The following is a 27,354-nucleotide window of genomic DNA, read 5'->3' as shown; positions in this document are numbered from 1 at the left end:
TTGCCTCCTGCCACGCTGCTCTTTCAGCCTCTCAAAGGTCAAAGAACTGACAGCGCTCCTTAGAGCAGGATAACTAAACCAAGGATTTACTGCAGCAAAGTTTACAGGGATCCTGGCCACTCCATGCTCTGTCAGAGCACTATCATCTCACTGACACAGAGGAGTCATACATAGGGGAAACAGCTGCACGCCCCAACGGCAGGAGAAAGCTCCCAGGCAGAGGGATGGGAAGGAAATGGTTCTTTCTGCTTCCCAGGCCCAAGTCAGCATTCTTTGATTCTGACTACACGCAAACTGTATGGCTATAGCATGCAGAAGCATCATGATATTTGCCTCTGGTAAAACCACTTGGTTTTGACTATATTTATTGGGATGTTGCTTTTAATCAGAGCCATGGCTTCAAGGACTCTTCAAGGAGTTAGGAAAACATCAAGTCCCTCTGAAAGTCCTCCTGCTCCATACTGTGTGCCCAGCACTTTGACCAGGGCTTTTCACCTGTTGACACAACTCTCATGGGCTTGGTCCTGCACTCCCAAAGCCATTTTTAGAATAATCCTTCAGGCAGATTACCCTCACAGTTGCACTCTGATGTCAATGGGATACAGTGTATACCAGAGCATCAAGAGAAAGTTTCCCTAATTATGACAAGCTGGATTGAATCAACATATTTCAAAAAGGTCACATTAGTGACAAATGGCTATCCAGGAACTATATAAGCTAGTGAAAAAAGTCTGACAACCCATTGACACCATGTTTCCTATCTTTCTCAAGGGAAAAAGAAGGGCCCATGTGAATCAATGTACTACTAGAATTTTGCACCTGCAGTAACAACATTTTAAACCAGTTTAATCATCGTATTTCCTTTTTCAGACCATTGGGATTGTGTTTTATCTGGGTGAATGTTTTCCCCAACCTGGATGAGGCTAAAGCTAGTTTCTGGCCTCCCACAAAGTTCAATGGGTGTATTACCATCTAATCAATGGGACACAGTTTTTGTGCAAAACTTTACATTTCACAGCAGCTTTTCTAGACATGTACATCTCTGCACACAGAGAGAACAGAGACCCTTGTGTCTGTGAACTCTTGCATATGATCCCATGTATTGATAAGCAAGTGAACTCTTCGTTTCTCTTTCCCCCCCCCGCAGAGAAAACAGATGGGGTCTATGCATCCATTTTTGTAAATGAACAAGCAGGAATCACATCGTCACAGGACTACAGAGTACTTTATGACTACGCAGCCCAGGTAACCAAAAGCTTAAGAATGAATATTTCATACAGTGCCAGATTTAAAATAGATGTCATCAATCTAAATGTCTTGAAAGTGGTAATTCTGTGAAGGAGGTGTTATCCTTACTTTACAGACAGGGATACTTAGAGAATTATTGGTCAAGGTCACACGTGGAAGCCAGCAATCCCAACTGCAAGTTCTTGGCACAAATCACTAGACCATGCTGCCTCAAGATGAAATGATTACATTTTTTGCAAGTGATTACACATTAGCATCATACATCCTTGCCTTAATCAGTGCTGGCTGTTGCAAGCTCCTTCTAGAGACATGGGGGACTCAAACACATGGAAAACTATTTTTTAGGTGATGATAGCTAAGTATGCAGTTTTACAGGCACAAGTGTATGGAATGTCCCACTGAAACTATTACAAAACTTACTTAAGATCCTGCTCCTGTGCTAGTATATGCTTATGCGAGCCCCATACCCTGAAGAGACGTATCAAGGACAACATATCCACACAGAATATAGTGAATATAGGATTAGTGTGAAAGTGTTTCACTAGTGCTTTAAGAGAACAAGTGATGAAGAGCACTGCAGTCAGGTGAAATCAGAGAAGTTTGGATTAGAAGAGCAGAACTGGAAACTCAGCAAGACTGTGGTTCTGCTAAAAATGACTAGAAGCTCTTCACTGATTGAGTGGTCAAGATCTGGTCTCACCACACCCCTGAAGAACAGCACTTTCCGACACTATCATGGAAGAACTAAACAGCAATGTGAAGAGCATGGCAGCATCAGCTCCTGTGTCTTCCAGCTTTCCCTCTAAGAGTATTCTGACCTTAGATTTGTTGTGAAATGTTGTCCTAGGGAAAGTGGTTACAGATCCTTACTGCAGCTTTATAGCAGAAGTAAGAACATGCAACAGATGCCTATCTAAGAACACTTTTCCGTTTGATCTCACTTATCATGTGAGAAGTCCTACCCCAGATTAACACCCTGGCTTTAGCTGAGGTCTCCTCCAGACCGGAGTGGACTGAATCCCCACATTATAAGACGACTCTTAAATAAATCATACCGTTTCCTTGTACTTTGATGTTGCAGGTTGCAGAATCACAGCCTTGGCTTCAGCTGACTCGCAGTTTGTGCATGTCCTAGCATTTGTAGCACAAGTATTTTTCACCTAAATGACCTCCTGAACCCCCCCCCCCTTTTTTTTTAAATGGGCCTGAAACAACATGAGGTCTGGCATTTTCATGCTACTCCAGTTCCTGAGTGATGGAAACACCTTGAGCTCATATTACTTTTAGCTCTGTTAAACAGATCTGTAAGGGGGGAAAGGAAATCATTTAAATAAATAAATAAATAAATAAATAAAAGAAGTTCACAGGCTTTCAGAGTACCAGGTGCAGATCTTCAGTTGTTTCAGATAGTCAACTGGGTAGTCAAACTGTACAAACTGCATTCTCCCCATGAAAATACCCAGTGGCCTGCCAACTGTTCCTCGTGAGAGTCAGTCTTCGGAAAAGGCTCACTGAACAGACCATGATGATTTTGACTTTCTCCATGGACCGGCCATAAATGGCCAATATTGATAAAATGCGGGTGCATGACAAAACCAGGTAGCCAGACAAGTTATGACCGCAGAATACGTGCTGAAAGGAGAGCATTCTCTTAAGTACAGCAGTGTTCTGACACCTTTTAAATGTACTTTGTTTTGCTTTGTTTTAAGCCCTCTTTTATTATTTGTTTAAAAGTCCATTCAAGCACAGCTGAAAACACCTCTGTTTGTGGCAGTTCCCTTAAGGGGACTTCTGGATCCCTTTGTCAAGGAAACAGATCCCTAGTCCAGGAGATGACTTCCAAATATGACACGCTAAGATTTTTCACTGCTGAGAAAGAAGCCTGTTAATACTTTTAGTCCCTACATATATTGAGGCTTCTCTCTTTTCAAGTCCATTCTTACCCRCTCAGCTACATCAGCTAAATCTAAATGTAATGTATCAAGCCCATTTTTGGAAGCCTATGATATCCCATTTTCTATTTTACTACACTGTGGGTAGCAAAATGGTTTCCTAATGAAAAATAGGATGGCACCACTGATTGGACTGAGAGCCAGAATTGCTTGCAACTACTCTCTTTTAGGGATAAAAGTTACCCATTTCAGGAGTAGTCACTATACCTCCACTGGTCACCACCGTTTTGTATTAAGAGACCTGAGAGATCTATTTAAGGCCTGGATTAGTGGAGGCACTATTTTTATCTCCCTTGGAAATTAAGCCTTGTACTATTTTATTTAGCAACACCTACAGGCTAGGGAAAGGTCAGGTTGGCTGGTTTAGGAAAGTCATATTCAACCCTTTCTGGCCATCCCTTACAATACAGAAGTCAGTTCTAGGGAACATGGAGGCTGGGGAAGTTTCTGAACATTTTAAGGAAACAGCCAGCTCAATAAGTGCATAATCCCTGCCTGTCTGATATTACAGGCTCATTGCCAACCAGAAGGACATTGGGATACTGTTGATGAAAGGCAGGGTAAGACACCTGATACATGCTCAGGCCCTTCTGTGCTCTCAAGCTAATCAGATTTCATTCCCTCTCTCTTTTCAGAACATGGATGAACTGGACATCAGTGAAGGAGACGTTGTAGTTGTCATTGAAGAAAGAGAGGATGGCTGGTGGACTGCAGAAAGGAATGGGCAGCGAGGCTATGTGCCAGGGTCCTATCTTGAAAAGCTCTGATGAAAAGTAGTTGCAGTCCTCAGACTTTAAAAATATTATACTACTGAAAGAAATAGCACGCAAGGTCTGCTTCAGTTGACCAAGGGCACTCCACAATATTATCCTCTACAATTATTAGTCAGGAAATAACCAACTGACTGTGCTTTTCTCTTCCTCTTCTCACGCCCACCTTTTGGCCTACGTTGTCTGAGAAAATTTGCTTCACCTCAGAGAGGCTAGAACTTGTGTTTCTTACCAAGTTCCTTCCCACCCTCATCACACTGTGGTGCCAACAATGTCTCAAAGCTTGACAAATCCAGAAGAACAATCCTGTCCAGAGCTTTACTGCACTAAACAAAAAAGATCCAAGAACTAGATGTTTCTCCAGGACAGGGGATCACCTTCAGCCAGCCTGTGACCCACTTGTGGTCCCAGCAGCCACATTCTCTTACTGATCCCCTACTCTAACTGCACAGGCCACACAAGTATCTCTGATGGGGTGGAATCCAGAGGGCACACGTATTCCGCAGGCAGATACCTTTGATGGTTGAGGGTCTTAGCTGTACAAAGCAAGGCAGAAGCTCTTTTAAGTTCCCCTCTACAACATATGGGTATCCAGGGAGAAAGGTGGGGGATCCTCTGCTATTCTTTATCACAGTCAGTGACATATGAAAAACAATGAATGCAGCTAGACAGAAGCACCTGTAGGACAGAGACACACACTGGTAGGAAGAAAACATAAAGCCATGCCCACCACAGTGATCTTCTAGCACAATGAAACCCATGTCTTCTATGGCTTTGCTTTGCACTGGATTCTGGAGCAGCAAAATAAGGACAGATGATGAGCCCAAGGCTAGCTTTTGCTAGCTGGATAGTTTACCAGACACTTCTCTGGCATTTTTCATGTTTAAATAAAAGGAAAGCCTTCCAGCAGCACTGCACTGTCCTGATCACTCTCCTCTGAGAGAGCTGCCAATTACTTTCTCATGCAATCTGCATACAAATATCAGTTAAATCTCCTTCCAACTCACTTGTCCACCTGACCGATCATTTCCATTTCCTCTTCTTCCCACAGGCTCTCCTGGCTCTTTAAATGCTATCTACAGCCTCTGCATCTCTGAGATTGCTGGCACAGGATTGTCCTTGATCCTTTCCAGTTACTCATCCTGTGCTTGCTCTTCAACAAACTCTCTTCAGTGAACCTGCACAGGGCAACTTCTCTGTATTTCACAGCCTTTCAGCTCTATCAGTCTTTTTAGTTTAGCATGTGGGAATGTTTCCAACTGCCACTGCACTTACCAATGAACTATTAGATACTTTCAGCCACTCCTCTTTTCAGTATTTAGAGATGGTTTAAAAAAAAAAAAAAAAAAAGAGGTGAAGAGATCTATTTCGGGGGACAGAATGACCTTGTTTGCCAATGTTCAGATTTTAAAACTGAACTAAGTCAGAGAAAATGAGTGAAAATTGTTACCCAAAAGGCCCAGAGCAGAGAGGAACTGTTAGCTAAATCACAGTGAGGAAGTCGAAGAGAAATCTAGAGAGAAGTCAAAGCCATAGTGGTCAATGGGATTGTTCCTTAGATGAGCTAGAGTGAGGGTCAGAGACACTTGCAGTATCTTATTCTAATTCCTTGCTTCAAGAGTGGAATAAAAGTTGCTGTAGGTCCTTTCTCTTCAATTTTCCTGCAGTCCTTTGCACAGGCACACTTGCCCTTCCCACAGTTCCCCATGCTACTAAGCAGCACATCTGCAACAGTGCCAAGGCACTGTTTGTACCTCCCATTAGCAAAGGCTCAGAAGACCTGCAGAAACCTGAATGGCATTAAAGGCGCTATGTTATATTAGTGTTCATGCAGGTTGAGGATGCCAATGACAGGTTTCTGTGGCCCAGTCTGAATTTGACAGTGATAGAAACACGGTTCACAATAGCCTTCAGTTAGGCCACTGCACTGTAAATGGCAGTTGTCAAAGACAACTGCAACATAGCTAGCTCATCATGTACAGCACGAGAGGAAACCTAAAGTATGACAGATTTAATATATTTGCTTCTTTAATACCAAGTCTTTCATAAACAGAATTGTAATAAACCAACAAATATATGTGTATAGGTAAATATTTTGCAGATGATCTTGATTAAAGGGAAAATAATATACTTCTGAGATGCATCTCCTTTAACTATGATACAGGGATTCTGCTAAGACTCTCACTTCTCTGGGGGTGCAGACAGCCTCACAGCAGCCACTGCAAGACCCAGTCCTGGTTAGCTTGTGACTTTGTTACAGATCRTCTTTGCCTACATGTACCATAAGGTCTGTACTAGCTGACAGACAGCTACTGGAACGGTAACTGCTGTTTCTACCCCATCAAAGCATTTCATGTTTTTGCTGTTAAACTCAGGAAACCTGTTTCTTTCCTACATATCTTTTCTTCTATCAAGTAAATACTGTTGTAACTGGAAGAGGCTAGAGATACACTGTTATAGCATTTGGGACCCACATGCTAACTGCAGACTGTTCAGGAAATGAAAAAGCAGCAGCAGGGTTTTCTCATGATTAAATTCCCCTGCTTTACACTGAAGAATTTGGCTGATATGTAGTTACCAAACCATATCTATGCAGTTTGCCCTATCAGTGTGGCAACACTTGTCAGAAATAGAATAGAGATATCAAGAGATACCCATACCCTCTGAGTACACCCACACTTTAGGTATCATCCACCCAGGCAGTAGGAAAAGCAGGAAGGTCAAATGTCGGTTATTGCCTTCAGTTCTCTCCAGCTGGGTAACACTGGCAACAAGATTGATGCACTCAAGAAATCATTTAATTTTCAGGTAAGATGGAAAACCGAAACAGATCTTTTCCAGTGGAAGTCATTCTTAAACCAAACTCCAACATTTTTGGTTGAATTTTTTTGATAAATACTTCTGAGAAGCCTCTATTTTCATTTTGACCACTATTTATTTGGCAAGGAGGTGCCAAGCAACATGCAGGGCCAAACAACAGCTGCAGACAAAGCTGTGTGTTTGTAAATCTAACTCTTAGTTCACAGCATACTCTAAATAAGCAGAATATCTCTTTACTTACACTGCCAGTATTCTGGCTCTGGATGGGTTCAAACACAAGAAGCTGTTCCCAGAGCATGAGGAACATGCTTCTGCCAGTTGCTCTGCAAGCAGGGAACCTAATTACCCATTTATAGCCTTTGGCTAGTATGTATATACACACAAACTAATTAAAGAGAATTTTAACAAAATTACCGAGCTGTTTTTGACTCAGCATTGCAGAGTACGCTTTAGTTTGCATAATACACAACTAGTATTTCATGCTGAGTGTTTTCAGACTTGTAACTGTTAATTCTAGAAACCTTGACAAGGCCATGAAAAACCTATAGGCACCTTCTATCCATTAAACAAATGGACAAGAAAGGCTAGGAGACATTTCCTTCATAAACTCCAACAAAATAGAAAGGTTCATGACTAAGGTTCATACCTGCTGCTCTTCTAGAGGGATTCTGGATTTGAACAACGTGGTCACAAGACTGCTATGAAAAAGCATAGCAGTAATCTGTTCCATTATTCCTTTAAGAGGAGCAGGAAAGGAAAGTTGAAAGTAGGCAATCCAGCCCAGTAGTGCTCTTACACAAGACTCAAATACGCACACAGTTCTCCTTTACCATATTATTAAGAACAAGAACTACAAAATCTGTTTTAAAATAACATTTAACCAACAGCAATTGTGTATAATCTGACAGGAAATGTCTACAAGGGCAGTGTGAAGTCCATCTCTGCACAGAACAGACTTCAGCTGCTGTATGTGGCATTAAGACCCCACAAGCCAGATATAGAACTTGGTCAAAGCATCACTGGACTAGAAAGAGAGGACTCTTAGACACAGTGCTAGAATAGCCAACACAGTCAGTTCTTAACCACGCAGAAAGGACCTCCTGACAAGCTTACGGATCCATCATTACAGAGAGATAGCTTCTAGCATTTTTTACAACTAGTCACTCAAAAAAGGTACAAATCAACCCCTTCTACAGTAGGCCAGCTGAGCAGTCAGCAACAGCAGGAGTGCAGTGGTTGCAGTTGTGAAGTGCTTGTCACCTCCTTGAGGACCCTGACTCGAAATCTGTGTTAGGAACAAACCTGGCATACTTCAGCGACCATGCTGACAGAAGATATACATTAGACACAAACAGTAGCAACTTACCTTGGATTGCTTCTTGTCTTGCTGGACAATTACGCTTCTGTACCTCTTCAAGAGATGCATTCCAGCTCTGAGCTCCTTTTCCAAAGGTAATTTTCCAGGTGAAGACTCCCAATCACAGCTCAGTCCTCACTGATTACTGAATGCAGTTTAAGTGGAAACACATGGAGGTCAAGAGGAGCTTTATTACAAGCCAGGCATCAGATACTGCCTAATAGCAGCCTGTTTGAGTAGGGGCTGAGAAACATCCAACCTAAGCACAGGCAGATCACCAATACACGTTTCTCTGATACTATGTAACCTCTTGACTAGATTAGCTTAGCCTCCCATGTAGGAGAGATGGTTTGCCCACTGGTGCAAACAGTGCTGCCCTGGCCATCTGTGCTTATTGGCTTAACTATGTAGGCTTAGAGAACCCAGGGAACTCTTCATCAGTAGTATTTGAATGTAGTCTGCTGCACTGAAAGGTCACTGTTAACCTTCAGTCTGGACTGGCTTGAAAATCAGCCTCTGCAGCTCCAGACCATCTTCCTCCCCCTTATCTTGTTCTCCAGCTTGCACAGCTGGGGCAATCAAAGCAAGGGCAATTAGGGGCCACACAGCTGCTAGCACTTCACCTGTCCTCAACAAATCATGCTCCTTGCTAGTGAGCAAGGAGAACGGGAAGGCACCCTTAGCTTCACCTTCACCCCTTAGATCCATGCCTGCTTGCTACCATGGAGTTATTTGCAGGACTGAGTAGCCAAACCCCTTTGGAGGTAAAGCACAGCTGGCTGTTACAAAACAAAACTAGAGACAGCATCAGGATCAGCCACTACCATCCATCAGCAACATTCACCATTCTCCTAAATTAATACCAGTACTGATAGGTACTGTCACCTACACATCATAGGTGTTTTTATATTACAGCTGTGGTACGTTGGGCATGCTCAGTGTAGCTGAGGCTAAAGGGGAGAGAATTGCTGTGATTTTGCTTCACGTCCCTTCAGTTATCAGGAAGGATCCTGCAGAACAGTACGTGGAAGTGTTTTCTGAGGAAAGAAATAGAGGAAATAGATACTAGGCCACACTGGGCTTTCTGGAAAGCAAATGCCTGTTAGGGAGTCTATGGGGGCTGCTGGGTTGGTTTTTGTAGAATACTTGTGTGGGGTAGCTAGATACTGGCAGAGGAATAGGAATTAAGTGTCCTGTCTGTGACTGGGTTATTAATGAAATGACAATGCCCCAACCACTGAGAGAAAGCTGAATAATGGAGAGGGAAAAGAGCTTTTAGTCAGTGTTTATAGTTATCTGTTTTTTGACAACTACCTAATTCCAGTGGCTAGCTCACCTTTTAGATGAGAGAAGCTCAGGGCCACAGTTAGCTCCAGATTTGTGCACTCTTGGATCATGCACAGTGAAAATTTGATCTGTTTCTGGAATGGCTAGATGATCATATTTCTATCAAATTAGCTAGTGCACACAGCACAGTGCATATCCCAGTATTCTACCAGCTGTTGAAGGACAGATGATACCTGATCTGGCACAGCGCCTCTTGGTGCAAAATTAAGAGCATATTTGCAGCCTATCACTGCTGTGTGTCATATGGCTGCAGGATTTTTGTTTGGCACAAGGGCCCTAAAGTCAGATTTACTGTGTCGCTGTACTCTGACCCAAGCCATAGACTAAATCTTGCTTCTAGATATAAAACTCTAATAGCTGAGACCTCCCTAGCTATCCTTCAGCAAAATTAGAAAAAGTCAGACTTAACATGTTTGAAATTTCTAAGAGGAAAGGAAAAAAAAGAAAAAACCTGAGCAAATAGAATTGGGCTTAGAATGTAACTACCAGTTACAGCCAGCCATTTCCACATGTCCTCTTGAAGCTGAAGAGGGTACAAAGAAACTTGGGGGGCAGGGGGGAAGAAGGCAGCAGATATCCTAAGAGGTTCTTTGAAATCAAAAAGAATTTTACTTATCAGATCAGAAAAAGCCAGTGCTGTACGCTGCCCACACCATAATTCAACTAAACCACCAAACCGAGGGCAGGCATATGGAGAAGCAACCATCACATTAATCTGTGCAATACTGAATGAATTGTAACTGCACCAGTGGTGTTTTAGCTTAATCAAACTTTGATTTGGAGCCAAAAACACATTTTGGCATTTACTGCAGCTCCTGCTCCAGGGGATATGGGCAAATGGTAAAGAAATTCTAGCCTAAACCTGAATGAAATTTCCTGAGTGTGGGATTAGACTTGGATTGTTTAAAGACCTGAAGCTAAACCCTTTACTAAAAAGTGACTTGCTCTATGATTTTTGGAGAAGTCATCATACATCAGTTTCCCCATCTGTCATGAGGAGTTTGTAAAGCACTTTGATATCACCCACTGAAAATCCTTCTGGCACGCTAAGTATTTTTGTGATCATCCAATCCCAGACTCAGTCTAAACAAGCTAGCTTTAGGTGATGGTCAGATCAATATTTGCAATGGAAAATCTTGTACAAAAGGACAAATTATATTGTGTACAGAGTGCCCTTGCTTGTTTTGCAGTAAGACTGGATGGCTTTTGGGAAGGGGGGTGCAGACATAGATAATATTCACGCTTGATGTAGTGGGGGAGTTTTGTACATTCCCTTCTGCTTTGCAGGGACACAAATGCTCAACAGCTGCATCTAAGAAAGAATTGTCTGAAATTTTAAGCTGAAAACAGTCTGTGTAGGAACTTCTTGGGAAAGTGGTGAACTTTAACCTTCCCAGGATAAGAATGTTAACATAAATGTGAATGGAAAAGCTTTCAATACACTGATAGACGTGAGAAATGCTTTGTCTTTAGAGAAGGGCTGCAGCGCCCTTCTTGTGTCTGAACCCGCCATGAGGAAGGGAGACATGAGCGACAGTGACTTTGTTCTGCTAAGTGGCAGCTAAAGGTTTTACTACGGTCACTGCTCAATTCAGCAGCCATGTGGGGATTCAAAACCAAAGAGAAGTCCTTATTCTAGGGGTAGAAGGCATCTTAAGAAATGCCTCTTCCCTGCTCAGCTGGGCCATGTGCTAGCTTTTTTTTTAAACCAGAGCACATTTAGCACAGGCTCTAAATTTAACTTATATTTGCTCAGTCTACTTCCAGTATCCTCAACACACCATTTCTCACTGCTGAGACCTTTGTTTCCCATCCAGGCCCCAGGCGTACCAACGCTGCCAGATTAAAATGGTTTTCATGCTTTTAGAATGAACATTGTATCTGAAGCGCAAGAGCACAGCAGAGTGCTGGGCTACTAGCAACAAGCGTTCTTTGCAAGGATGGGGCATTATCCAAATCCTGAAAGTGCCTTCAGGAAACAGTACATCCTGTAGAAGAATGAGGCAGTGCTGGGACATCAGATCTTGCCTGTTGCCCATGTGGTATTTAGTGGAGGCCTGGCAAAAAGCTTCATAAGGCAGTCTTTACCAGTGATGGTTCACCTCTCTTGCACTTACTTGAAAGCATATGAACACTCCCTGTTCAACTGATTTGCTGGCAGCCTTGTTCAATAGCAAGTATGATTTAATTTCATAGCTTTCTACTTCCTTTGACCAGGTGGGAGAAAAGTTTCAGAACTTTGCTTAAAAGCAGTTTTCTAGACTGGCTCCTTTCCTACGTTGGTCTACAAAGCAGACTAAGCTTGCATGCAAGCCTATTCTAGATGCTCCCAAACAGCTCACTTAAGCAGTTTGCTTAAGCGCTTGATGTGCATGGAGAAAAGGAGTCCCAGTTCTTCATTCACAGCCTGATGCTAGCAAAGGTTAGATGCTACAGTTATCTCGGAAAAAGCTTGTTACTCTCTCAAATGGGGCATGATTCCCCTTGGTGAAAGGGGCTGTTGCCTGCTGAGGCACCACACGTCCAAGATGAAAGCAAAGCTGTCCAGCTTCTGAAATAACCCCAACAGCAACAGCTCTATGSCCCCAAACTGTTATGGCACAGTTACCAGCAATAACCCATTTCTGCAGGCTTCCCTCTAGCAGAGGGGGAACAGTTCTCAACTCAAAGCTTTGAGGTGAAGCATATCATTCAGGATGAGCTGGTATGAAAGATGAATGGGTGACAGCAAAAAGTGTAGTCCATTCTGTGTGTCCATTTACACCTACAGCTAGGTAGGGTACGGGTCTTTTCAGGGCTACACTCACATAAGCAAATTCTGACACTGTCCCATCAAAAACGATCCCTACCTAGGCATCCAGCAAAGCAGCAGCTACATAGCTCTGGTATCCATCATTGTAATTTTGCTCTCTCCTAAACAGTCAAACAGCATCAAACTGAGCTGGACAAACAGCAAACYATTAAAGACAGCCATACAATGGAAGTGAAAGCTCAGTGCTGAAGTAGCCTAGTAACATGAGTAATGATATGTGAGACAGTAGGAAACAGGATAAGACTGCCAGCATCTTATCACCCAACCCACTGGGCACTGCCCATAGCAACCAGCAAATACTGTTTCCACTTTATAGGTCATTGCATCAAGTTCAACCAGTTTCTCAGACAGGGCAAGTTTTGCTTTGTGGTATTGCCAGTTTAGATGCAGTGGAGATGCCAGTTCACACTCCTTAAGCATACATCAAATTTTAAAAGATACTGCCCCCAAAAGATCCTTCCACCTACTCAATGCAGTTTCAAAGGAGGGAGATCAGCACAGAGAAGATTAGTAAAGATGAATTTTAAAAAGAGTTAGAGGAAGAAAGGAGCTTATTATATGTGGGTTTATTTTTTTAATGTAAAAGGGAAGATGTTCCAGTTACAGGGTGGCAGGGCACTGAAAAGATTGGGGAGGGGAAAAAAATTAAAGGCCCAGGTGGTAGTCTAAGCAATGCATTCATCTAAGCAAGCACACATACTACAGGTTATAGCGCACAGGATCCATAGATCCACTTAGGTTAGAGACTTCTATTGCATTTCACCCTTAAAGCGGCTTTAATCCCATGTGTATTAAAAAAGCTTTGGATCAGGTGTGGCTCACTGCTGCGGGAAAGCTACGTGCTTGTGCAATCCAAGTAGCATACACTTGGTCATTCAATCGCTCTTTGAATTACTTCTTGCGCAGTCTGCACTGGGACCTAGTTGCTTCTTCAGCAAAAGGCACCAGAGGGAGGTGCTTTGGATAAGCAGTCATTTCAGCTGGGCAAGTAGAGTGAAGTAAACACACTACTAGCTGTTTGAAGCTGCAATTTGAAGTACTGTCAAACACCAAGCATAAGAGATCCACCTGCCCGCACTTAAATTAAAAACAAACCTCTCTCCCCAAATGCCCCAATGTTGCTGGTATTAACAGCTTCACTGGCTGAAATAACACTAGAAATAATAGCTGCTGAAAAGAAGTGGCTAGATTTCATAGACAGCATCATCAGAATTTGAAAACGTAGTAGAACATGAAAGTGTAATCAATGAACTACAGTGTAATCAGTTCTACAGACCTTCTGTCAAGTCTGTCAATAGGGGAGCAATACCAAAAGTCATTTATCAGTTCTGTATTTCCTCTGATACAATATCTTATTGTAAGAGAGCTGAATTTGGGCAGACTGCACTACAGAAGAGGATATCAGATATAGGAAGTGGATAGGAGTGTCTTACACATTGTTTATTCAGAACAGTTAAGTACACTGAAGAAACCTCTTGAGAAGGCAGTCAACATAATTATATCTAAAAACTTAGAACTGATATTTTACTTCTCAAAAAGTAGCAGGGCTCTCTTGTTCCCAACTACAAGATAACTGAGAGGAAATCCAAAAGAGAAGTGAAAATCTCAAACAAAGCAGTCAAAAAAAAAAAAAAAAAAAAAGCTGGAACGAATTTAAGGCATTCCCTGTCTCCTAAAGGACACTTGGCTTTCCCCTCAATCATCCTGGCAAATACTAGTCCATTAGAAAGGCCAGATTACAGAGACTCCAATAGTCCTGTATAATGCAATCCAGTGATTACACTTTCTGTAAGAAAAAAAAAAAATATATCTTTATATCTGACACATCTTTCCTGATGTGTCATCTTGATATCTCTTGCTGTAGTTTAAGTTCATGATTTCTTGTCCTTTCAAGATGGACACAGCAAAGATATACTTCAAATAAATGAAACATCTCCTAAAGAGAAAGGTAAGAAACTATAATCTCTCAGTGTTTTCTTTGCTGGAACACTGAACCTTAATACTTAAGGCATGTGGATGCTGTGCCTGGGGGGGGGGAACAAAAAACAAAAAACCAAAACACACACACACAGAAACAAATATTAATCAATGATGCTAAAACTGATAAAGAAATCAAGAAAGGAAATTAGATTTTAAATGTTAATGAGAATGTGCTCAAAGTTCAACTTGAGTGTAAACTAACTAGGGAACACAGGAAAAAAGGGTGAGTGGTGAAGATAAACGACCATAGCACAGAGCAGAGGTACTGGGCAATTCAAATTAAGACGTGGCTCAGGCTAAGTCTACATTGCAGACCACAGCACAGAAATAGAGCAAATCAAACTAGCTGGTACTGGAAGCAATGGACCTGTGTACCACTAGTGTTAAGCATAGGATACTTTATGGTACTTGGCTCAGTAGTATTAAGTAGCCCATACTAAAGTTTGTATTGCCATGGCCCAATCACCTCCAATACTTGAGCTTATCTTAAACCAGCCAGTGGGGGAAAAACTTTGTACTACACCACAGACTAGAGTTCTACACTACAGAGTATTCATCAGTAACAGCTAGAAAAACAGCTAGAGGATGAAAATCCAAAGGAATGGAGAACTCTCACATCTTACTCACACTTAAGATTTTGTGCATGTGTGTGGGGGAGAGGTGGTTTTTTTTTTTTTTTTTTTTTTTTTTGTCTTTGTTTGTGGTGACAATGAATTATTACCTTGAACATTTACAGGAGTCTGAGATGTCATTATGATACCCTCATTTAAGAGGAAGGAGCCATAACAATTAAAAAAACCACACACCTGCTTAGAGTATTACTTGACAGGCCCATGCTATTCAGATTTTTCCACTGTTCTCTCCAATACTAATACAATCCCTTGCTCAACAGCAAAAAAGGCTCTAAACCAGATGCCAACTTTGCTTAAGACAGTTTAGCAATAATCAAAGCAAGAAGGCATACAGTTTCACCAGCCTGCTAAAAGAGAAACAGTTTGCAATAGCACCATCTTTTTTCACCCACAGGACAAAAGTCTGGTTCTCTGCTGTCATTTTTCTTAGCACATGGATAATTTGCTAAGAGCAGAATTTTATTAGGAGTAGCAGACAGCCTGGATCCAACATGCATGGGAATTCAGCCAGAAGACTGATAAATCAAGACGACCCTCTTAGATGCAAAACAGGATGCTAGAAATGCATATCGTTTTGATCAAGAAGAAATCAAAGGTCTTTTGGTAAAAGCAAGAAATATTCCCTCACATTGGCAGCAAGAAGCTTGGTACAACATAGCATGATACATTTTAATACTATTGCTTTAATGTATTCACAACATAATAAATTTTTTTACATATAAACACAATTATAGTGCTATTCTACTACAGGCAAAGTTAAATGCCAAATATACCATGATTTTTATTGAAAAAGGCACAGAGAACAGCACTTCCATGAATGAGTGCAAACTACACCTAAGATGGGTTTTATAAGGCTATAATGCACAGTAACAGCATCCCCTTGACAAGCAGGACAAGCTGTTTTGCTTTCATTTTTTAAAACTTAACAGGACAAAAATATGAACTACAGCTAGATAAGCCTCACCTCTGCCCTCTCCCTTTAACAAACTGCCTCCTTTTCTATGGGACTGAAGATTAAGTTCCCATGTTATACTGTGGGTCAGAGATTCCAGAAGCCTAACAAATTAGTTTGTACTTCTAGAGTACTAAGCAATAGATTTACATCCAGGACTTTCAATACTACAGTAATATTTGATATTACCAGAGCTAAATTATACTGAATTAGTTATAAATAATTAAGCTCTCCAGCTTACAATCACCTTCGGAATTCAGGAAGTCTACATAGCTGGTGCTGACCAACTGATGACCAAAAGTATTAGTGGCACAGGTGAATAGTATCGAGACCTGTATATGGGAATTTGGGTATGCCTCCTTATTTGAGTATGAGTCTCACTGTTTGTACTAGTTGGCACACAGCAACCCCAGCCCATTTATGATACAGTCTCATTCAGAGACTGCAGGCAGTAAAACCAGTTAGCTCATACTACAGTGGTATTCATATYTGACTACTAAGGAGATACCACTTGTTCATGGCTTGAATCAGACAGTCATACAAAATGCAACAGATGAGATTCTTGCAGGGTTTTTGTTTTTTTTTTTGTTTTTGTTTTTTTTTTTTTAAAGAACAGCTGTCCACACATTCAAGGAATCATGCAAGGTTGTCACCGGTTTCTAGAAACACCATATATAGGTAATATACTATGTTTAAGAGTCCATCCTCAACCACTCCAGCACTGAATTCAAAAGACAGATTTATGCCTTTTTCATACTCTCAACCTCAGCAGCTCCAACATATACCAAAGATACTACTACTACATGACAGGCATGACAGACTCCAACTTTAGCACAACAGTTAGAAACTGGGTTTTGTTTAGACAGTGTTTTATGCAAACAAAGCTGTAATATTTATTGCTTTGATTTAAAAAAAATTTCCATGCTCTGACATTAATTTTCTGCTTTTTCTAGATATAGCAGGTCAGAGAAGCCTCTGCTTATCAGCAATTATTTGGTGCTGTATACTGCCAGTCACCTCTACTCTAAACCCATGTTTTCCAGTAAGATTTACAAGCGTGTGTACTGTAACAGGAAGTTTTCCATAACTATACTAATTTCAAAAGGTATGTTAAGGCTCTTCACTGAGAAGCCTATTCCTGACTTGTAGCTGACTAATGAGAGCTGACTATTTTTCTAAGCAGCCTCATCTTTATTTTGTGGGATACAGACATCTGTTTTAAATCTGCCCCTGTTCTGATCCTTACACTAGGGTCCTCTTTCTCTTTAGTTTGGGATCCTGCTAAGCATGTCTACAATATGCAATACAACATGCTGCAGATCTTAAATTTATCCACTCTTCTCAGTGCAGATTCTGTTAGCAGGCTTGCTACCATATCAATGAAACTTAATGCCACAGTCTCATGAGTCACTTGCAATACTAAGAATGAAAATCTAAGCCTCAAGGGCAGATCATCTGAGACACACCTTTATAAACTAACAGAATTCCCAAAGCATACTTTTACATCAGTGTAACTCTGTAAATAAATTCCACAAAAGATGTATTGGCCTTAACAGCAGATCGTGCACGTTAAAGTTGTATTTTCCCAAGTGATGTTTCTTCGGATACTTGAGAATATTATGTAGCTGTCAGCTTGGCTGAACACATCTACTTTGCATGATAAAGCACACAGGCAACTGTGACAGCAATTCTAAGTGTTCCTGACTTCTTCAAAGAACGAGGCAACTCAAGCCAAGGAAAGCAGAGCAGTGACTAAACATCTGAATAACATCCAACAGATTAATATATAATTAACATACAGCAGTTACAGTATGGCTATTCATTCTTTACCCACTTTTGAGAGGTGATAGATTCTTAACTAGTTATATTCAGAAGGTGTCGACATTCCACCAAGTTTAATTTATTGTTCTGCTGCAAGTTTCTCTGATATTGTTTCAAATACAAAGAACAAATCTAATACAAAGAAGCTTCCATCAAACCTTAAGTGCCTTCACTTACATACATCTGTATTTAAAACTGGTGCTTTTGCATTAAAGCTTACACTTCTAGCATGCCAGGACTCTGTTTAAGATTCCAGTGCATCTGTTCAAACGGAAAACAAGACATGTTTATAGGGAGGATATACAGAGATTTTATTTAATCAGGTTTACTATTTACAGTTGAGATCACTTTCACATACTACTTTGCTACTCTACATGGCTACAGTATTTCCAAACCAATTTAAGATCTACAGTCTAACAGTTCACTCAACACATAAAACCGCTCTTCATAGAAAAATGAAATATTTCATTATAGAACAGTAGTGCATACATTATACTCCTGAAAAGCCAGCTTGTATTTTAAAACACTAACGCCTGGAAGAATTGATCTCTGAAGATCAAAACTGCAGTCACATGATTCTAAAATTTTGGTTAGTAGTCATTTTGTACAATTTTACATATAAAGTATACTGGACTTCGCTTAGGTGTTTTAAAAAGTTGACACTGGTGAGGGGCAATATTAAAACATTATTTCTCAAATTAATACAGCTGGCTTCCTTTGTACAGCTTTGGCCAAAAAAGTTCCATGTAGTGAAGGCTATCAAATTCTCTCTATATATGCAAGAATCAGCCAGTTAATGCTTAGAGGTAATCTACCAAAATAGGCACACATCCTTTGACTTTCATGTCAACCAAATTACACTTGCAAATGGTTCTGAAATTAGAAAGTTTACTAGTATACTAAAACATTTAGATACATGAAGAGCTGGCTAGAACAGTGAAAGTCACAGGTAATTATAGGGATGTTTGAAAAGCTGAGTTGCTTTGCCCATCACCAGTGTACATTACAGCTGTCCTCATCTGTGAAAGGTGTGCTTCAACTAATTGTAGGGCTCGAAAGCTATCACAGTAGACCTGGCCCATTCACCTTCCACATAAATGAGAAGACTGAACTCATGTTCACATTCTCTTCTAGGCATAGGTTCCGCCAGTGATGAGAAGTTCGTAAGCAGGATCCCGACTCCTCCTACATAGTACTATACAGGCACACAACATGCCCAGAAGCTATGGAGGAAAAAAGAAAACAAACTGAGTACAAAGATGATACTTCAAGAGACTTAATTTCTGCACAGAAATTGCCAGCATTTTTCATAATACCGTAACTGTCCAGAAAGTAAACAGTAACAAACGTTTTTGAAAAAGCTTCATTTTCTGCCGCAAAAAGCATGGGCCACAAATTCCAGCCTTATTTTCTTGCAAAATTGTCTTAGACATCTTTAAAAAGACCTGTTTTGGTCAGCTACTTGTATTCAACTATTCAAAAGGATGAAATAACTGATTTTTTCTGAAAGGTAGAGCTTTAGATAATGTATGTGGTATAAAAGATGAAGTCAAACTCAAGCGTATTTATTAGCCCTTAATTGTTATGATGAAAAAGGGCAAAACTTGAGTTTTATGAACCTGCTTTCCCCTTGAAGCTTATTTCAAATACTGAATCTCCATTAACATGCCATACTAGGAGGTTTAAGTCCATTTTGAATTATTCACTTTTAGAAATTCTCCTGCCACTAAACTTTGCAGTACTGTGATTATGCTGGCAAGTTTGCCAGAAATTTAGGCAAATTTATTCACATTTACAAGACTGAAGTCAGATGAACATAATCAGGACTTAGGACAAATGATATTGTAGAAATGTTGCATGCTTTTAGAAGGCAGGATAAGACTGCACCTACTCAAAAAAAAAATCAAGTTTATAGTGATGTGTTCTATGGTCTACAGTAACTGGCAATAGCATCTGGTAAAATAAGAGATTGTCTTGATTTGTTCATATGCATACAGGAAGAAGTCTATTCACAGATGCAGATACTTCAAAGAGGCTCTGTCACAGCTATGAATTATAGAGCATCACCCAGCAAGTAGGTAAATTCCTTTAGAAAGACTTGAACAAAAACTTAAACAAAAAGCAAACAGAACAATGAAATGGGTGGCTGGACARTCAAATGAAGAGTTTCTTCATTTGATACAGCAAAAATCCAGTGAAACCATATCACTAGGTTGGATGGAGAACTACTCACTTTTAATAAAGTTTGATGCAAGTGCCACATGCATAACACTTGTTAAGTTTTAAAACAAAAGCTTAAGTATTAGGTTGCACGTACAGGCAGTTAAGTTTGCTGAAAGATTGAAACGATAAGTTTTTAAAAGCCTAAAGAAGCCTAAGGAAGCAATGATTAAAGAGAGGCATGATGAAACTCTAGTATGAGCTTTTAATTTCCTGAAAAGAAACAAGCTGTAAAGGTTAAAAATATTCTGTCTGGAGTGCATTCTCAGCTTTGGACCTAAAGGTTAATTCAGCTCAGGTCCAGAAAAAGCATCTGCAAGATAACCTGGAGTATGGCACTTCAGCTTGCTGGTAAAACCAACACTTCCATCGCTTTTCATCAACACTTGGTGTTTCAGCTCACAGACTAACTCCCAAACTAAGCATTATATTCATGTCAGGTTCAGAGTTCCAATCTTTAAAGTTGCCAGTAAGGAAAAACTGAGTACTTGAAAGAATGTCTCTTCATGGCCAGAACCTTCCCTTCTAGGGAAGGAGGCAATATCCACAATTTAAACCAAAAACAAAAACCCCCAACCCGTTAAGTTAGACTTGTGAGACGGAGAGTTTGTCATAGTTGCCAGTGGCTACAGAACTCCATGAAGAAGGCTTGTTGCCTATAAGTATAAAGATTTCATCTTTTTCCCCTGTTCATAACAACAATAAGATGAAGCATGCATTGTAGAGAAAAACACCTCCTTTAGTCTTTGCAGACTGTTTATATAGATAAACTAATCAGAATCATATTCTCAGTTCAAGCTTCCCCTCTAATATTAACTCATCCAGGCAAAGCAAAACCAGACATGAACCATCACCAAAAGTACTTCAGAAGGGTTAAGCCTAATTCAGTTAATTGTGTAGTCATTAAAATTAAAAGCAGAACCGTAAGTATTCTTACCTGAGATGTCATGGAAATCAAGTCATTGCTATACATCATTCTAGCCATGTATTTCAAATACCAAATAAAAGGAATCCCACTACACTTACAGTTATTCATAAAGATAATCCTAGTCAATGACTCAAAGACGTTCAATTTATGTATACTGTTTCAGATTCTACACAACTCTGTATCAGGTACTATAGTACAAACTCATGAAATAAACTACTGAATCACTGTTTAAACCATTTACATATTTTAGGAGGTTACTGRGCATATTATTCCTGGAATTCACTGTAAATACAGAAATGACTCCCCTATTTCATCTTTCTCTACAGAAATAATTTAGCATGACAATTTGGAAAATCTGCTAGCACCTCTAATAAACCTTCTCTAAAGCAATTGATTGTTTCTCTTCAACTGTTACTTAACATGGTGAACAAAAATCCTTTAGAAGTTTGTATTAAAGACATACCCATACCCCCTTCTAAAATTTGAAGAGCATTCATAAAAAAAATTAGAAGCATCTCCCACAATCACAAGTGTTAAGTTTGCCTGCAAAGAGTAATACATCAAGTCTCCTTTCATATGAATCAATTTGCCTTTTTTTGGTGTGTGTGTGTGTGTGGGGGGAAGGGGTGTACAAAAAAGCTAGTTGGATGTATTGGACTAGATGAAAACTAAATGGAAGCCCATATCAGGAAACAATACACACACCAAGTTTAGTATATTTTAAGTGATCACTACTTAACTACAAAAGCTACCTTTAAGAATGATCTCTGCACCTATTCAAGCAGCACTTTTACTGCTTTTCACTCTCTTCAGTTTGCCTCCAATTTATTAATAGTTTTATGCTGTCAGTATGGTTGAGACCAGGGAATTGTTGCATACTAAGATTCCCTTGGTTACTAAATACAAACACATCAAAAATGACTTTTATGCAGAGAAGTTTTCCACAAATCCCAAAATGTGCAAAGATTCTGCCATACTCTTCTCCCAATTTTTTTGTTTTAAAGAAAGTATTCAAGGTTAAGTTTGCTGGATGTAAGCTATTAGAGATAATGAGCTTCTAGAGAGCCTTATTATATAATATACTAAACAAAAATTAGGTCAGAGCGGACTCTATATGATAAGCACTTACAGGAGTAGTAATAGAATACACCAAATTATTCACCAATTTGCCAGATCAATCCACTAAGTTTTCAGGATGTGACCTGAGTTATAGGCCATTTGCTGAAGATTATGTTCTTGTTCACATTTCAATTATCCTTTACACTGTTTTACTGAGAAACAGACTAAGCACATACTTAAATTCTCTATTATAGATAAGAGGATGTCACAACCATATTGAAGACTAAAACATTACCTTATGTCTTAACTTTTAGCAGACAAATAATAGATCAGTCAGAATATGGTTTAATATGAACTCAGCTGAAACCAAAATGTCCTTTTTTTAGAACACACAAATTTATAGCTGGAACCATTTGAACTGTGTAACAAAGAGATACTACAATATGACCTCTGACAGAGTTTAGTGTGATTATTACTCAGTGAATATTACTTAAGAGAAATCTCAAAAGTATCCCAAACACCCTTTATTCTGTATTTATCTTTATTCTATTCATTTTCCAAACAGGTGTCACATAACTTGTTTCAACTTCAAGCAAAGCAATTTCAAACTCTATATTGCAGCACTAGCAGAGAAACTCCTCTGATGTTCTTATTTTCTTGACAAACTGTTTATACAATATGGACCTTGTGCCGATAGCTTGATTACTGACATGTGGAGACAAGTCAAGAAGCACCCACTAAAGAAAGGATACAATCAGCATATTTGCCTAGAATCGATGAGCCACGAAGAACTGAAGGATGCCAGCAGACACATTTGCATTGCAAATGTGTGGCAGAAATTCTGGCTCAATCCCAATAGTTTCTTTTTATTATTATTATTATTATTATTAATAAAACACTCCCCCCTCGAAAAAAAAAAAAAAGTGCTGCATTTTTGGGGAAACCATTAGTCAACCTCTAAATTCCAAAATTTGGAGTAATGCCTCCTTTTGGTACACAGCTCACCCTGCCTCATAACATACTCTTTCTACATAAAAATTTGCCACAGAAACAGGTATGGAAGAGAAACTATGGTTACAGTGAATAATCTTCATTTTAATTACAGCAAAATATTTAGTCTACCTGAACACTGAAATACAGCTTTAAACATCTGAAGTCATAAAAATAGCAATTAAAAAAAAAAAGGTGTTTTCCTGCAGAAGACTGAGCACAGATCTCAAAGTTAAAGTTTTGTATCTGAAGTAATCCAGTTTTGGACAGTTCAACAATATTAGTGTACAGTGTTACACATGTTTATGAGAATAGCCTTGCAGCACTGAAATAGAAAATTCTTATTTTCAGAAGTTTGTTTACAAAAGAGGATTTACCCTCAAACATACAATCCAGTTCAAAAGCTGGTTTTGAAACTAAACTGTTTGACTCAACTAGTACAATGTTTTCTGAGTTCAAATGCTATTAAGAGCACAAAATTAACTTTGATATCAGTTTTCAGGTCTCTCAGGATTCAGCATGCATAGTATATTTCTCAGAGATAGAAATACAGTCATAGTCCAAATCCATTTTGTGTACTAAGCCTTCTGAACTGATGAGCACTCAAAATTCCAAATATACAGACATCTCTAGAAGACACCCCTAGTCTTTCTAAAAAAGAAAGAGTAAATACTGACACACAAATTAACCTTTATTTCCTCAGTTACTTTTTATAACCCAGAAAACTAAGAATAATAATAAAGACTTAAGATTGAGTGCAGGCTGGCTCCCACATAAGTAGGCAGGATCCTCAGTTTAGAACTTTTTTCTGCAAGTCTAGCAATCAAGACATCTTCAAGACACAATGTAAAGCTCAATTTAACAAGGGCAGAGTATGCTGTCAAGGATGCTAGTATATCTTCTGGGTGGTTTTGACATTAACTATGTCTCATGGCATATGAGTAAGTTGATGTACCGCTAAAATGGCATGAGGTATGAGCTAACTGCAGTAAAGCAAATACTTTATGTAAATTCAAGTGCTAAATGCCATCAGAGCACATTCGTGAGATACAGGCACCTGATGCTTAGATATTTAGTTTTCAACACAATTTAGCATCTGCATTCTAGTAGATTACTGCATGTAATGTTTGGACTGTTCAGCCTTCCTCAGATCTAACAGAATGTACATCCATGTAACAGCAGTTTTTAGATCACACATGATTGAGAAGTTCTGTATTAGAAATACTTAGATTCTTTTGACTGCAGTCCATTTATCTCCAAATCAAATAGGGACTAAAGTTGTTAACAGCCTGCACATACCTATAACAACCCGGAGAGCAGTTTAGAATTTCATTTGAGAAAAAGTTTACAGCTAAAAAAAAAAACCCCAAAACACTCTCTTACCTGAATAGCAGCAAAGGCTAGTGCTGCCCAGATAACGTACATCATGATCTCTTGTAGCTTCTTTACAACCAGAGCCTCACAACCCTGGAAAAAGTAAAATCATCATATATCCATCTGGCAACCACATAGGACAGGCAGGGAGACCCCTGTCCTCCCCCCCAAACCTCAGACAGTACAGAAAAATAATCCAACACTAAGACAAACTTAAAAAAAAGTCAGTACTGACAATATTAAAGGAAAGTTTTTTTCCCTCTCCTTCAGAAATAATGTTTATTACCCGATAAACCAAATACACTCAATATTTCATACTCCCACTAAAAAGAAAATTTAATTGTTGTCAACAGGTCCACATGGCTACATAAGTTCATATTTCGTTGGCTATCTTACCTCAGAATAAAGGTCCATTGGACGGGTCAAACTGCCAGTACAATTGCTGAGAGCTGCTTTGCAACAGCTAAGCGGCACACTGTTATTTTTAGTTTGTTTGAACCAGACAGTATTCTCCCAGTCTGAATAGTTATGGATCCCACAACAGCGCAGCTGAAAAAGATACAGGATAAAGCCACTGGGTTTACCAGTAAAGCAGTGGGATGAGACAGCAAATCTAATTCCAACACCAAGAACACACACATACTAAGATTAGGCTGCCTCTGTTACTTCAGTAACACATTATCTGACAATAAAGTTATTTTATCAAATTATAGACTGAAAGGTTTGTAAAATTACCAGCAGCTTTAAATCATTTAAGATATATTCCTTACAAAACACAGGCTTCAAATTCCAGTTCCTGATGAGCATTTAACAACTCACTTCATTCCCCTCATGCCCTCCCCACAAGACAAAAAGCTTTATTTTAGGCTCAGAATAGCTCCATCATTACAGCTTTCTACAGATGCTTGAACACCCTATGTTTTCTGGACATAGTTGGGGGATAAACAGTCCATTTTTCTCATAGAACAATGTTCCAGAATTTAAGTTAGTTTTATACAGTCACACGTGGCTGTATAGAAAGCCTTCAGACTGCTGTGGGCCTTGGAGTCTTCTTGTGTACAGTACAGTCTCTAACAGAGGTACCAGCCTAAGTGTTGAATTACCAGTTTGTTGCCTTCACTTTTTTTCTTTCAGCAAGGAATCTTGGCAAGGTATTAATTAGTAGTACCATTGATTTAAATGCATTGGACATTTAAACACAAAAATTCTGGACTTTACTGATGCAATTGTAAGAATGTTGAAAGCTCCTGAATGTTGCCTCACTTTGATGGGGTTTTTTTTGCCCCAAAACAGCAAAACCAGAAGCTTGCAACACTGAAATTTAGCTAGAATCAAGAATGCTTTTTTGGCATATTCTAGATAAATCTGTGCAGAAATCAGAGCATTCTGCTCTCATTTGTCCCATTGCAGAAAAATAAAGGGAGAGAAGTACTAAATACCTGGATCCAAACACTGATTATAGATAGCCTATTATGCAGCAAAATATATCTCCCCAAAGATTTCATAATTCCACTAGTTGTAACAATTCAAACTAATTATTGACCAATCAACTGTTTACTAGATTTGTCAAATCAGGGGAAAAGATCTTAACTGATGCTGTGTTGTTCTGCTACTTGTGTATTTCACAGATAGAAAGGACTGAAAAGCTTCTACAAAACATTTCATGTGCCTGGCTGTCTCACCTGCCTCTGTACATAGTCAATAGCACGACTGGCTGCATCAGGATTTGTTCCGTTATATCCATTGTATACTTTCTGAATGCTGTGATCAACTTCATCCTCCACCTGTGAAGTATTAGCAAAGTGTCCACATTAGCACACTGACAGAAGTGGTAGAGGCCTAGATATTAGAATCAGAAGTGAACTATTGTAATTCAGTAAGCAGAGAACTATCATCTGAAATTAGTATACTTTGGAGGTACAGCTTCTTAAAGTTCTAAATCAATTTTTGCAAAAGACATTACTAGTTTACAGCTTATGCCCCCCCCCAAAAAAGCCACACCAGTTATCTTACGTAAGATTTTAGACAAAGCAGCTTTGAAATATGTCTCAAAGGAAATTGCTTTTATTATGATACTATGGCAGGTACACCATGAAGTTAAAAGCTGCTTGTAGGAGTACGCACCCTCCCACTTCTCTGACTCCTTCAAAGTTTCAAACCAAAAAACCCACCACTGTATAATCATCTAGGCTAACTGATTGGGTTTGGGATCCCAATGAGTTATTGATAACTACCATCACCTGCTTTTCCCTTCTGACTGAAACAGAGGTAAATTCTCAAAGACAAGGATTTTTGGTGACTATTCTATCCAACGGTGACCAAGTTCTCTGTTCAGTTTTCCTCCCCTCCACCTCCTGAGAAACAGTGATGGCAGTACATTGTACATAGCAACAGCTACTGGAATAGCTTCCAAAGCTACTGCAGATGAGTCAAGCTGCTAAAGATGCTGCCAAGTACATGTGTTAGAAATGGATGCCACCCAAGAATCGTCACTTCTCCCCCAAAAGACGACTGATAATGCCCGCTTCTGGAGGAAATATTTCCAGAACCTTTTAAGAAAGATGCTTCACTGTAACTGTTAATTAAATGCACAGAAAGTTTTTACAAGTTTGGTGTAGCTAAACATCAGTACCAGAATAAGAAAAAGAAAAATGACAATTCAGAGCTAATCACATGCAGCAGGAATTACTTGCAAGGAGTGTGATCTGAGGACTGAGTATTAACTGAGCATGCATATTCTTTAGTAGACTTGTAAGTTACAGTAGCAATGCCAGTTATCTTTACAAATAGATCTGTATGAAAACAGATATGAATTAAAGCCAATTCAGCTTGCATAGGCACTTGTTTCAGACTAGCTTAAATCAATTGTTTAATGATCTAATTTGATTTACAACTCTCTGATTTTACTTAGTCACACATAAGAAAACAGACCAGTTTGTTACATAGGTTTTTAAATCATTTATTTCAGTCCATGCTTGTACACCATTTGGCTTACAGTTAAACTAGGACAGTACTATGCTGGAAAGACATGCAAATTACATACAGGGCAAACAGGAAAAACCTTGACCTCCAGCTAACTGGCAAGTTTTTTT

General features: G+C 39.5%; 2 protein-coding genes across 2 annotated transcripts in view; one reads left to right on the top strand and one right to left on the bottom strand.

The window, feature by feature from the left end:
- The window catches only part of PSTPIP1 (proline-serine-threonine phosphatase interacting protein 1), a 60,936-nt gene extending 54,836 nt beyond the window's left edge, over positions 1 to 6,100 (top strand). The window contains exons 14-15 of the mRNA XM_026068333.1: positions 1,148 to 1,245; positions 3,836 to 6,100. Of these exons, the coding sequence (XP_025924118.1) occupies positions 1,148 to 1,245; positions 3,836 to 3,967 (230 nt within the window). The 3' untranslated portion in view covers positions 3,968 to 6,100. The remainder of the gene's footprint in view (positions 1 to 1,147; positions 1,246 to 3,835) is intronic.
- Positions 6,101 to 15,573: 9,473 nt separating this feature from the next.
- The window catches only part of TSPAN3 (tetraspanin 3), a 29,263-nt gene continuing 17,482 nt past the window's right edge, over positions 15,574 to 27,354 (bottom strand). The window contains exons 4-8 of the mRNA XM_026068254.1: positions 25,945 to 26,046; positions 24,659 to 24,811; positions 24,272 to 24,355; positions 18,778 to 18,914; positions 15,574 to 17,952 (exon numbers count right to left, since the gene is read on the bottom strand). Coding sequence (XP_025924039.1) covers positions 18,822 to 18,914; positions 24,272 to 24,355; positions 24,659 to 24,811; positions 25,945 to 26,046 — 432 coding nt within the window. The 3' untranslated portion in view covers positions 15,574 to 17,952; positions 18,778 to 18,821. The remainder of the gene's footprint in view (positions 17,953 to 18,777; positions 18,915 to 24,271; positions 24,356 to 24,658; positions 24,812 to 25,944; positions 26,047 to 27,354) is intronic.

Source organism: Apteryx rowi, unplaced genomic scaffold, assembly GCF_003343035.1.
Source record: "Apteryx rowi isolate R43461 unplaced genomic scaffold, aptRow1 scaffold_27, whole genome shotgun sequence".
NCBI classification, from domain to species: Eukaryota; Metazoa; Chordata; class Aves; order Apterygiformes; family Apterygidae; genus Apteryx; species Apteryx rowi.
The sequence above is the reverse complement of the archived record's forward strand: the minus strand, read 5'-3'. Positions and strand labels throughout refer to the sequence as shown.